The sequence below is a fragment of the Molossus molossus genome, unplaced genomic scaffold, assembly GCF_014108415.1.
Source record: "Molossus molossus isolate mMolMol1 unplaced genomic scaffold, mMolMol1.p scaffold_m16_p_12, whole genome shotgun sequence".
Lineage (NCBI taxonomy): Eukaryota > Metazoa > Chordata > Mammalia > Chiroptera > Molossidae > Molossus > Molossus molossus.
The window spans coordinates 70,697,638-70,711,125 of record NW_023425347.1 but is presented as its reverse complement, the minus strand read 5'-3'; the positions used below and the strand labels follow the sequence as shown (position 1 = coordinate 70,711,125).

Genomic DNA, 13,488 nt, shown 5'->3' with positions numbered 1-13,488 from the left:
CATGCCCAGGTTGCAGGCTCGATCCCCGAAGGGGGTGTGCAAGAGGCAGCCAATCAATGTTTCTCTCTCATTGATGTTTCTCTCCCTTCCTCTCTCTCTCAAAATCAATGAAAACATTTTTTAAAAATTTTAATCACTTAGAGGGGTTGTTAAATGCAGATTCTTGGGCTCCACCCAATTGCATATGTAAAGATTGTGGAATCTTTGCCTTAGAGACAAAAGGTAAGAAAAATTAAGTACCTCTAAGAATCTTTTATCCTAAAACATGTATAATTATCTTAAGAGTATGTATCATTTATTCGGAAATCTATCCCCAATACAGTATTAAAAGTAAAATCATATCCATAATTTAAAGATTTTCTTGTCATTTTTTTTTGTGTGGGAAGAAAAGCATTTAGAAATTTTTAAAATGTCCTCACACTGTCTCTTAAATGGTGATCTTTAAATGACAACTAATGGAATGATAACATTATTTTAACTACTAATTCTCAAAGATGATTTTTAAAAACTGCATTCAAGTATAGTAACATTCTAGTTACCTTGAAATATCCCCCCAGTACCATTCTGCATCCTGAAGAGAAAGAGAACTGTCCTTCATTCCATTCGTAACAGCTGAAGTCATTGGCTTAGGTGGCTTTGGTGGAAGCGCTAGAAGAAAACGAATAGATGTAAATTATAATTTGTTTTCTAACTTCCTCAGTCAGGAACTGCTCATTACAATGTACACTGAGATTCAAATAATTATGAATCAAATTATGTTATTTTACATTAAATTTCTTTTTTCTAAAATGTTTTTATTCATTTTAAAGAGAGGGAGGGTGGGAGGAAGAGCTAGAAACACTGATGTGAGAGAAAAACATCAATCGGCTGCCTCTTGCACGCCCTCTACTGGGGATTGAGCCTGTAACCTGGGCATATGCCCTGACCAGGAATCAAAACGGGACCTCTCAGTCCATGGGATGATGCTCAATCCACTGAGCCATACCAGCTGGGCACCCCTACCTATTTTTAACCACCACACGAATATGGGACCAGCCTGTTCCATGCCTCCACACCTCCCACCAGTCTCAATGTGGCTTCTTCTTTATATGCTAGTTATAGGATTTCTGCTAGTCCAGCTCAGGTGTTCTGAATGATGACTGTCCTGTAATTTTGATGTGGTTGTGGTAGAATGTAAGTACCACATTTATAATGTTGCCATCTTTTTTTTTTTTTTTTAATCCTCACCAGAGGACATTTTTCCATTTTTTACTCAGAGCGGGAAGGAGAGAGAGGAAGAGAGAGAAACATTGATGTGAAAGGGACACATCGAGTGGCCGCCACCCACACGACCCAACCAGGGCTGGGGACAAACTGCAACCAAGGTACATGCCCTTAGCGGGAACCGAACCTGGGTCTCTGTGGACCACAGGCTGACGCTCTAACCGCTGAGCCAAACCGGCCAGGGCTAATGTTGCCATCTTAACCAAAACTTCTTTTCCCTTCTTATAAGGTACTAACTTTTAATTTTGAACATATGTCCAAAAAAAACGTAATTGCTTCTCAAAAGACAATGTGGCTCCCCTTCACAAATAATTCATTCCAAAAGTCATTAAGTGAGGCTGGTCATAATGGCCAAGAGTTGGTATCAGAGTCGGAAGCAGCTGAGGGAGGACTATGTCCATATAGCAGGGCAGAAACACAGCACAAGATCTCAGAGCTTAAGCAGGGTGAGGAGAACCTCGCGGGGGCATCATGGCATGGGATGATAAAGTTGAGTAAAGTAAGAAGGGCAGTGGCATGGGGCCCAGGTGGCACAGTATTGGAGACCCAGTCTTTGAAGGTAGGCATCCCAATGCAGTGGGGCAAAGCCAAATAAGGGTAAAAGAGTTTATACTTGGGCTGGGGATGGGAGGTGGCAGGGGGAATGCAACAATACCTATAAGAGATTGGGTACATACAAAGAAATGGATCAAATAAGTAAAACCATTAAAGATAATAGAAGCCAGGTTTCTCATAGTCTAAAAAGAAAGTTACAAATACATAAAGGTAAAAAAATAGAATGAACTCTCTAGTTTGGACCGGAACTACAGCTATTGATGTGAACTCATGGAATTTGATAGACAAACAGACAGATGTACAAACAGACAGATGTATTTATATGGAATATAACTATTCCATAGCTCTCTGTTGAAAAGTTTGGAGATTGGCAATACCCCCAATAGCATACCTAGCAGTCAGATCTTTTTGTTTTGTTTTGTTTTATCCTCACCCGAGGACATTTTTCCATTTTTTGTTCAGATAGAGTGGGAGGGAGAAAGAGGAAGAGTGAGAGAGAGAAACATCGACGTGAAAGGTACACATCGAGTGGCCGGGGACAAAGTGCAACTGAGGTACGTGCCCTTAGCAGGAACCAAACCCGGGTCTCTCTGGACCGCAGGCCGATGCTCTAACTGCTGAGCCAAACTGGCCAGATCTAGCACTCAGATCTTGTTTTCTAATGTCATTCTCTACTAAAAGGAGCCAGGGCTATAGTAGAGCCAAGTACCAAATAAACCTGGATCATCATGCCAAAAAGTAAGCAACTGTTCAAAGAATGAGGGGCTATGACAAAGGAATAAAGAGTCCAGTTGGAAGGGTACCCACTACCAAATCTAGAACAACTGGAGCATCAATAAAAATAATAATAAGTGAATATAAGCCATTAAAAAAGAAGAGGAATCTATGTGCCCATGCAGAAATAAATGAATGAATAAAATTAAAAGATTAATGATTAATAATATAATCTCAGAGGGCCTTCTCATAAAATACTTAGTAAAATATTAAAAAGACTAATATGACAGTGGAGATGCCTGACAACCACCACCTTAATCAAGTAATCAAGGTTAATAACCACCAGTAATGATGAAATCGTGGGCCCCCAACAGAATGCACTGAGAAAGACACAACCTCACTCCAGTGATATTCTTGCCAAATAAGCATAAACTAAATCTAATCATGAGGAAACGTGAGACAAATCACAACTGAAAGACATTCTACAAAATAACTGGCCTGTAATCTTCCAAAATGTCAAGGTTGTAAAAGTCAAGAAAGACTGAGGAACTGTTTCAGATTGAAAAATACTAGAGATTCATGACAATTAAACGCAATGTGCAACTCTAGACTGAATTCTTGTTTTAAAGGACATTACTGGTACAATACACAAAACCTGAATCCAAGAATGAAATTATAGTAATGCATCAATGTCAATGTTCTGATTTCGATGGTTGTATTGTGGTTATGTAGGAGCATGTTCTTGTAGAAATACAAACGTGGTCATCATGTTGGCAACTTACTCTCACTGGTTCAAGAAATTCAAGTTATTTTTACTGTACTTGCAATGTTTCTATAAGTTGGAGACTGTTTCAAAAAAAATTTTTAATTAACAGAAAGTTAGAGATAATATTGAGGGAAAACGGGAACAATGTGAATAACATTCTTCAAAACAGAATCTCTTTACTGTGAAATAATTTTCAAACAGGGTGTCAAGACAACTCAATTGTGCAAAAGTAATCTTTTTAACAAATGATTCTGGCACAACTAAATATCCACATGCAAAAGAAGAAAAAAAAAGTAATTGACCTCTATCTCACAATGTATGCAAAAATTAACTAAAAATGCATCAAAGACCTAATTGTAAGAGCTAAAATTATAAGACTTTTATTTTTTTCTTTTGTTTTTTAAAATATTTCTTCTTTATTGATTTGAGAGCGAGAGGAAGGGAGAGGGAGAGAGTTAGAAACACCAGTGAAAGAAAAACATCAACTGGATGCCTCCTGCATGCCCCCCAATGGGGATCAGGCCCACAACCTGGGCATGTGCCCTAACCAGGAATCAAACCGCGACCTCTTGGTGCATGGGTCGACACTCAGTCAGCCACACTGGCCAGGCTGTTTTGTTTTTTTAAATAGGATTTTGTTGATTGTTTAGAGAGAGAGAAATGGGGAGGGAGAGATAGAAACATCAATGTGAGAGAGATACATCTATGGGCTGTCTCCTGCATGCCCCGTACTGGGGAGCAAGCCCACAACCTAGACATGTGCCCTGACTGGGAATCAAACCAGAATTTCTCAGTCCGTGGGGTGACACTCAATCCACTGAGCCACACTGACCAGGCAATTATAAAACTTTTAGAAGAAAACAAGCTTAAATTTTAATGACCTTGGATTAGGCAACAGTTTCTTGGATTTCATCAAATTAAAAAATTTTTTATGCTTTAAAGGACACCATCAAAAAAGTGAAAACAGCCTGGCCGGTGTGGCTCAGTAGATATGAGTGTCATCCCATGGACTAAGAGGTCCTGGTTCAATTGCCAGTCAGGGCACATGCCTGGCTGGGTTCAGGGCTCAGACCCTAGTGGGGGGGCATGCAGGAGACAACAATCAATGTTTCTCACATCGATGTTTCTATCTCTCTTTATTATTTTTTTTTAATCCTCACCCAAGGACATTTTTCCATTTTTTGTTCAGATAGAGTGGGAGGGAGAGAGAGGATGAGAGAGAGAGAGAGAGAGAGAGAGAGAGAGAGAGAGAGAGAAACATCGATGTGAAAGGGACACATCAAGTGGCTGCCACCCACACGACCAACCAGGGCCGGGGACAAACTGCAACCGAGGTACATGCCCTTAGCGGGAACTGAACCCGGGTCTCTCTAGACCGCAGGCCGACGCTCTAACCACTGAGCCAAACCGGCCAGGGCTCTATCTCTCTTTTAAAAAAAAATCAGTAAGTATTTTTAAGTGAAAAAGATAACCACAGAATGGAAGAAAATCTTTGTAAATCATATATGTGATTTTAAAATTTTGTATTTAGAATATATATTAAAAAAATCTTGGCCCTGGCCGGTTTGGCTCAGCGGTAGAGCTCCGGCCTGCGGTCCAGAGACACCTAGGTTCGATTCCCGCTAAGGGCATGTACCTCAGTTGCAGTTTGTCCCCAGCCCTGGTTTGGTCGTGCGGGTGGCAACCACTCGATGTGTTCCTTTCAGATTGATGTTTCTCTCTCTCTCTCCCCCTCCCCACTCTATCTGAACAACAACAAAAAAACTCTTGTAACTTAATGATAAAAAGACAAATAATCCAATTAAAATGGGCAAAGGATCTGAAGAGACATTTCTCCAAAGAAGATATACAAATGTCCAAGAAGCCCTGGCCAGTTTGGCTCAGCGGTTACAGCGTCGGCCTGCGGTCCAGAGAGACCCGGGTTCGGTTCCCGCTAAGGGCACGTACTTCGGTTGCAGTTTGTCCCCGGCCCTGGTTGGTCGTGCGGGTGGCAGCCACTCGATGTGTCCCTTCACGTCAATGTTTCTCACCTCTCTCCCTCCCACTCTATCTGTACAAAAAATGGAAAAATATCCTCGGGTGAGGATTAAAAAAAAAAAACAAATGTCCAACAAGGATATAAAGAGACTCAATCTCATTAGCTATCACGGAAATGAAAATCAAAACCACAGTGAGCCCTGGCCAGTTTGGCTCAGCGGTTAGAGCGTCGGCCTGCAGTCCAGAGAGGCCCGGGTTCGGTTCCCGTTGGGGGCATGTACCTCAGTTGCAGTTTGTCCCCAGCCCTGGTTGGGTCATGTGGGTGGCAGCCACTCGATATGTACCTTTCACATTGATGTTTCTCTCTCTCTCTCTTCCTCTCCCTCCTGCTCTATCTTAACAAAAAAATGAAAAAATGTCCTCGGGTGAGGAGAAAAAAAAAACAGTGAGATACCACTTAACACCCACTAGGATGATTCTAATAAAAAAGACAGGTAATCACAGTGTTGGTGAGGATGTGGAGAAATTGGAACTCATACTTTGCTGATAGAAATGTAAAATGATACAACTGCTTGGAAAAGGTGTAGCAGTTACTCAAAAGGTTAAACAGAGTCACCATGTGACTCAGCAATTTCAATCCTAGCTATATACTCAAGAGAAATGAAACATACATCCATACAAAAATGTATATAGCAATGTTCATACAGCAGCATCATTTATAATAGCCAAGAAGTGGAATCAACCCAAATGTCCATCAAGAGATGAATGGGTAAAAAGAATTAAGTATAGCCCTGGCTGGGTGGCTCACTTGGTTGGAGCATTGTCCTGTACATCAAAAGGATGTGTGTTTACCCTGGCAAGTTTGGCTCAGTGGTTACAGCATCAGCTCGAGGACCAAAGAATGGTGGGTTTGATTCCTGGCCCTGGTCAGGGTTGTGCGGGAGGCAACCAATGAATGTGTCTCTCTTGCATTGATATTTTTCTCTCTGTCACTCTCTCCCTCCCTCCTCCCACTCCATAAAAAAAAAAAAAAAAATCAATGGAAAAATATCCTTAGGTGAGGATAACAAAAAAAAAAAAGGGTGCAGGATCAATTCCCAGTCAGGGCACATACCTAGGTTGCGGGTTCGATAGGTTGTGCGGGAGACAGCCTATCAATGTTTCTCTCTCACGTGGATGTTTTCCTTTCTCTTTCTCCCTTCCTTTCTCTTTAAAATCAATAAAAACATATCCTCGGTAAAGATTTAATAAGGAAAAAAAAGTGCAGTATAATATCATCTATAAAATAAAATATTTGGCAGTAAAAAATAATGAAATGCTGTAACATGGATAAACCATGAAAACATTAGGCTAAGTGAAGGAAGCCAGTTATGAAAGACCACATATTATATGATTCCACTGCCAGAAGAGGCAAATCTAGAGACAGAAAGATTACTGGTTACTTAGGAATAGGGTAGGTTAAAAGAGAAAAGGGAATGACAGCTAATGTGTGCAAGATTTCTTTTGGGATTAATGAAAATGTTCCAAAATTGCTTGGTTACACAATTCTTTGAATATACTAAAAACTATTTAATTATATACAAACATTAAGTGGGTGGATTCTAGATATGTGAATTATATCTCAATAAAGCTGTTATTAAAAAATATCAGACTTCTGAAATTACTAGATGGGGAGAGCTTGCCATAATCTATACTTTTTTTCTATGTGGCTTATAAAAGTAGCCAGAGTGGAACCCTAATTTTTCAAAATTTAAAATTCTTCTAGTTATCCACTTATAAAGATTAAATTTGTGCTATACAAAGCACTGTGCTAGTTATGAAAGGTACAAAGACAAGGTGTTCCCAGCATTCAAAAGAAAAATCTAGAAAGAATGATACACAGAAACAGCTAACCATAATACTCAGCAGAACGAGGTAAATACTACAATAAAGGTAAAAGCAAAGTGTAATGGAAACCCAGCAAAAGAAGCAACTGATCCCCTCCTGTGGAAACTTTAAGTTGAAACACTAAGCTTCTCAAAACCAGTCCTTATTGAACTGAATGCCATGACCAGCAGGGCTCAGCAAAAACCAATCTGCCGCCTTGAATCAGCAGATGGGTTACAACCTAATCACCAAAAGGAGTCACAGAGACTTGCTGTTGTCTATAACCCTTCTCCGGAGGAGCTCTATAGTGAATTGAGTTGACCAGGCTGCATGGAGAAGCTGCTATTTATGGATGATGATAGTTCACTGATAGCCCTACCACCAACAAACATATAATGACCATTTCACATCTATTACATAGGGATTCCCATAGCCTCCTTGTATCTTGCTTTTTCTCATCTGAAGAAATATAAGAATGAAATGACTACAAAGCAGTTCCTACAGAAAGCTGCTAAAAGAGCCCTGGCCAGTTTGGCTCAGCGGTTAGAGCGAGCCTCGGGTTCCATTCTGGTCAAGGGCACATACCTTGGTTGTGGTTCATCCCCAGCCCTGGTTGGGGTCATTTGGGAGGCAACCAATTAATGTTTCTCTCTCTTTCTCTCTCTCTCTCTTATCTCTCATTCTCTCTCCCCCCTTCCAACTCTATCTGAAGATAAATGGAAAAATATCCTCGAGTGAGGATTAACCAAAAAAAAAAGCAGCTAAAAGAACACAATCACAGCCCTGCCGGTTTGGCTCAGCGGTTAGAGCGTCGGCCTGCGGTCCAGAGAGACCCAGGTTCGGTTCCCGCTAGGGGCACGTACCTCGGTTGCAGTTTGTCCCCGGCCCTGGTTGGGTCATGCGGGTGGCGACCACTTGATGTGGCACTTTCATGTCAATGTTTCTCTCGACGCTCCTGCGGTCCGGAGAGACCCGGGTTCGGTTCCCGCTAAGGGCATGTACCTCGGTTGCAGTTTGTCCCCGGCCTGGTTGGTCGTGCGGGTGGCAGCCACTCGATGTGTCCCTTTCACATCGATGTTTCCCTCTCTCTCTCTTCCTCTCTCTCCCTCCCACTCTATCTGTACAAAAAATGGAAAAATGTCCTCAGGTGAGGATAAAAAAAAAAAAGAATGGAAAAATGTCCTTGGGTGAGGATAAAAAAAAAGAACACAATCATAATGAACTATAAAATTTGAAATACTGGACTTATTTCTACATTTTTATATAAAATCATGAGTATGTTCCAAGTTAGATCAACTAAACTAGCCTGAATCTTCAAACAAAGTGTTTTTGCTTTCTCTGGTAGTTGATCCCCCTCCCCATATAATTAAATTGTAGAATTTACTGGACAAAGTAAATGAAAATTTACTTTAAATAACCTTCTAATTACATGGAGATAAGCAGACTTATCCCTATGTCACTTCCAACTATATTATAAATAAAGGTAAAAATAAATTCTAAATCACATACATTTTAAGTAGGTCAAGTAAAATATATTGAGGGAAAAGCTACTTAGGGTACGTTAATTACCTTTCAATTCCTTAACAAAGTAGTCTTTGAATTGGGTGAGGACTGTAATGCTAAGTGATGAGTTAAACAGACCTGAGTACCTACCTTTCTAGATAAGTATCCATAAATACCTAGCACTTTTATTTCTAGTAGACAATGAAAAGTATTTCTTTTTCCATTTTGAGAAACTATAGTGCAAGGCTTTTTTGTTTTTGTTTCTTTAAGTCCTCACCCAAGCATATTTTTCCATTGATTTTCAGATAGAGTGAGAGGGAGGGAGGGAGAGAGAAACATCAATGTGAGAGAGACACACCAATCAGTTGCCTCCTGAACGACCCCAACCAGGGCTGGGGATCCAACAGCAACCGAGTTACGTGCCCTTGACCGGAATTAAACCCAAGACTCTCTGGTCCGTGGGTTGTCGCTCTAACCACTGAGAAAACTGGCCAGGGCTAGTGTAAGATTTTTAATATTAGCAATACAGAAAGTTATTTTAAATTCTATTATAATTAATATGTGCATATATGAACAAATATATACACATAGATGTAGATGTGTTTGTGTATATGTATATGTGAGTGTGTATATATATAAAATATATATGCATAAAGACATCAGGAAGACTACACAAATTGTTAATAGTATATATAACAGGGATGGGGAAACAGCACAAGAAATTATCTATGTATATATGGTTCCTTTATGCATGTTTTAACAACAAAAACAGAAATAATGGGTTATGAGTAATTTTTAATTTAAATTTATTGTGTTTTCTGACTTTTTTTTCTTTGGTTAATCCTCACCTAAGGATATTTTTTCCTTTTTATTTTTTATAAAGAATGGAAGGGAGGAGGGAGAGAGAGAGAGAGAGAAATATCAATGTGAGAGAGACACATCGATTAGTTGCCTCCCAAACCTGTGTGGAGATTGAACCAGCAACCCAGGTATGTGCCCTTGACCAGGAATTAAACCTGTGATTTTCTGGTGCAAGGGTCATCACTCCAACCACTGAGCCACACCAGCCAAAGCTGTTTTCTGACTTTTTTTAAAACTTCCAAAAATTCACTTTGATTTTTTTGTTGTTGTTAATCCTCACCTGAGGATATTCTTCCGTTGATTTTTTTTTTTTTTAATCTTCACCCAAGAATATTTTTCCATCTATCTTCAGATAGAGTGGGAGGGAGAGAGAGAGAGGAAGAGAAGGACACATCAACTGGCTGCCTCCGGCATGACCCCAACCAGGGCTGGGGACAAACTGCAACCGAGGTACATGCCCTTGACCAGAATCGAACACAACTCATCGGTCCATGGGGCTGACGCTCTAACCATTGAGCCAAGCCAGCCAGGGCCACTCTGATATTTTTTAACTAATGAAAGCATTCAGGGACTGAGTCACTGCAAGAAAAAATTATTTCTTTGGTCATAATCTACAAATAGTACACAAGAATACTATATCGAAGTTAAATGTACAGAAGTTGATAACTGTAGTGTACTATGGTATGTGAAGAAATAGTCCTATTCTTAGGAAATATATATTGAGATATTTAGAGGTCAAGGGCCAGGATGAATGTAACTTATTCTCAAACAGTTCAGAAAAAAAAAAGGAATATTATTTTATATAAAGAGAGCATGAATGAGAAAGTAAATGGAATAAAATGTTAACAGGTGAACCTGAATAAAGGACATATTGGGCGTTCTTTGTATTCTTATTTTTGCATCTTTTCTGTAAGTTAGAAATTATTTCCAAATAAATTTTTTTTTATTTTTAATTAAGAATCAAAATTGGTCCAGCCGGTGTGACTCAGGTCAGCCCATGTAAAAGAGGTCGCCGGTTCAATTCCCAGTCAGGACAGATGCCCAGATTGTGGGCCCAATCCCCAGTGGTGGGCATGCAGGAGGTGGCCAATTGATGTTCTCTCTCATTGATGTTTCTATTTCTCTCTCCCTCTCACTTCCTCACTCTTTAAAATCAATAAAGGAAAAAAAATTAAAAAAAAAAAAAACAGACTCGAAATTAGGTACTTATTAAAACCGGCGAAGAATGACAGATCTCGGCCTTCATAGTCCATGCTGAGATTTGACTTTATGAAGGATGGCTTTAAATCAAAAATGAAAGAAAAGAAAAGCTAAAAGAATATTTGAACACGTCTCCAGTTTGTGCTGAGGGGAGATGAGGCACATCTAGTTATATAAGCAAAGTCAGAGGCCTTCAATCCTTTTTTTTTTTCTTTCATTTTTTTTTAAATTCCTTACCCGAGAACATCTTTCTATTTATCATTAGATAGAGTGGGAGGGAGGGAGAAAGAGACAGAGAGAAACATTGATGTGATAGAGACACATAGACTAGCTGCCTCCCACATGACCCGACCAGGGCCAGAGTCGAACCAAAACCAAGGTACATGCCCTTACAGGAATTGAACCTGAGACTCATGGGTCCTCTAACCCCGGAGCCAAACTGGCCAGGGTGAGGCCTTCAATCCATTTGATTCTGAATACCACAAAACCAGGAGCCAGCTATCTTTCCCCCATTTCAGGATCAAATTTTAAGTTTGTTTTTTTTTTATTCCTATAATTTTATTTCATGAATGCTTTATAAATGGAATAATATAATATGTATGGACTTGACTCTTGTTTTTCACTCAGTATAATTCCCTTGAGATCATTCCAAGTTGTTCAATCATTTGTTCCTTCTTATTGTTATGTCAAGTTTTAACCAACATTCTGTCTGAAACCCTGACCAAAGACTATCTTACTACTGTAACCCAAACATACAGTACAGTGCCCGGTACATATATAATAAATGTGTTCATTCAACAAATATTGATTGGGCATCTACTTATTCAAGGTTTTTGTATCTTCCATCCATAAAATGGGGCTAAAATAGCCCTGGCTGGTTTGGCTCAGCAGTTAGGCGTCGGCCCACATACCAGAGAGTCCTGGGTTTGGTTCCCACTAGGAACCTTGGTTGCAGCTTATCCCTGCCCGGGTTGGGGTCATGGGGGTGGCAACCACTCGATTTGTCTCTCTCCTGTCGATGTTTCTCGCTCTCTATTCCCCACTCTCTCCCTCATGCTCTATCTGAAGATAAATGCAAAAATGTCCTCGATTGAGAATAAAAATAATTTTTTTAAATGGGGTTAAAAGAGTATATATATCCTATGAGAATTAAAGAGTTAATACATGGGAACTTAAAACAGCATATGACACACAGCAATCAATATTAACTGGCTCTGGCCGGTTTGGCTTAGTGGTTAGAGCATTAGCCCGCAGTCCAGAGAGACCCAGGTTCGGTTCCCGCTAAGGGCATGTACCTCGGTTGGAGTTTGTCCCCAGCCCTGGTTGAGTCATGCAGGTGGCAGCCGCTCAATGTGTACCTTTCACATCGATGTTTCTTTCTCTCTCTCTCTTCCTCTCTCTCCCTCCCGCTCTACCGGAACAAAAAATGAAAAAATGTCCTCGGGTGAGGATAGTTAGATAGATAGATAGATAGATAGATAGATAGATAGATAGATAGATATTAACAATACTACAACAGTAGTTAAACACAGTAAAAGAGCCCTGGCTGGTTTGGCTCAGCAGTTGTAGCGTCAGCCTGTGAACTAGAGAGTTCTGGGTTCGGTTCCCGCTAAGGGCATGTACCAAAAAAAATAAAAATAAAAAACATGGTAAAAGAGAAAGCATTTTTTCTATTTCAATTAGAATTTACATTCAATATTATTTTGTATTAGTTTCAGGTGTACAACATACTAATTAGACAATCATATACTTTACAAAGTGGTCCCCTGCAAAATTTCAGGTACCCACCTGGCACCATACAGTTACTATAATATTACTGACTATATTCCCTACACTGTACTTTATATCCCCGTGACTATTTTGTAACTACCAATTTGTACTTCTTAATCCCTTCACCTTTATCACCCACTGCCCCAAGCCCCCTCCCCTCTGGAAACCATCAGTCTACTCACTATGTCTGATTCTGTTTCTATTTAGTATGTTTGCTTATTTTGCTCTTGAAATTCCACATATAAGTGAAATCATATAGTACTTGTCTTTCTCTGTCTGATCATTAAAGATAAAATTATTTTAAAAGGTGAATGTTGTCCACACCAAGACACATCATCATCAAAATGCCAAAGGCTAGACTTCCGGTCAAGATGGCGGCGTAGGTAAACGCGGTATTGCGTCCTCCCACAACCACATTAAAGTTACAACTAAACTACAGAACAACTATCATTCAAAACCGCCTGAAATCAAGCTGAATGGAAGTCCTACAACTACGAAATTAAAGAAGCAGCCACATGGAGACTGGTAGGAGGGGTGGAGGCGGGCGGTCTGGTCCCACACCCACATGTGGCGGATAAAAATCAGGAGGATACCTCGGCTGGGAAGGTCCTCTCTGAGGACTGAGGGGTCCCCATCCCACACCAGGTGCCCCGCTCAGGGTTCCAGTGCCAGGAAGAGAAGTCCCCATAACTTCTGGTTGGAAAAACCAGCGGGAACTGAAGCTCAGGGAGGCTGAGGCGGCTGGAGTCCCAGGCAGCTCCTTAAAGGGCCGGCGCACGGACTTACGGACTCACTCCCTCTAAGCTTGGAGGGGAGGCAGCTCGAGGGGTGCCAGAGACATACAGGGAAGAACTGAGCTGTTTGGCACTGAAGCGAGGGCCAGAGAGGGGACTTTCTTCAGGACAAACGTGCTGTCAGAGGCCTTTGTTCCTTTGGTGAGCTCTGCCCTGCAGCGGTAGACAGCAGCCATTACCTGGGACTCTAGCAACCTGGCTCATACTGTTTGCCCCGCC

The 13,488-nt window shown here is 40.6% G+C and overlaps 1 protein-coding gene across 2 annotated transcripts in view; it reads right to left on the bottom strand.

Annotated features, from left to right (window-relative positions):
• The window catches only part of LOC118626685 (phosphatidylinositol 3-kinase regulatory subunit gamma), a 109,621-nt gene that overhangs the window by 48,266 nt on the left and 47,867 nt on the right, over positions 1 to 13,488 (bottom strand). For both annotated transcript variants that reach the window (XM_036256698.1, XM_036256699.1), the window contains one exon: positions 540 to 648. In XM_036256698.1, coding sequence (XP_036112591.1) covers positions 540 to 648 — 109 coding nt within the window. The remainder of the gene's footprint in view (positions 1 to 539; positions 649 to 13,488) is intronic.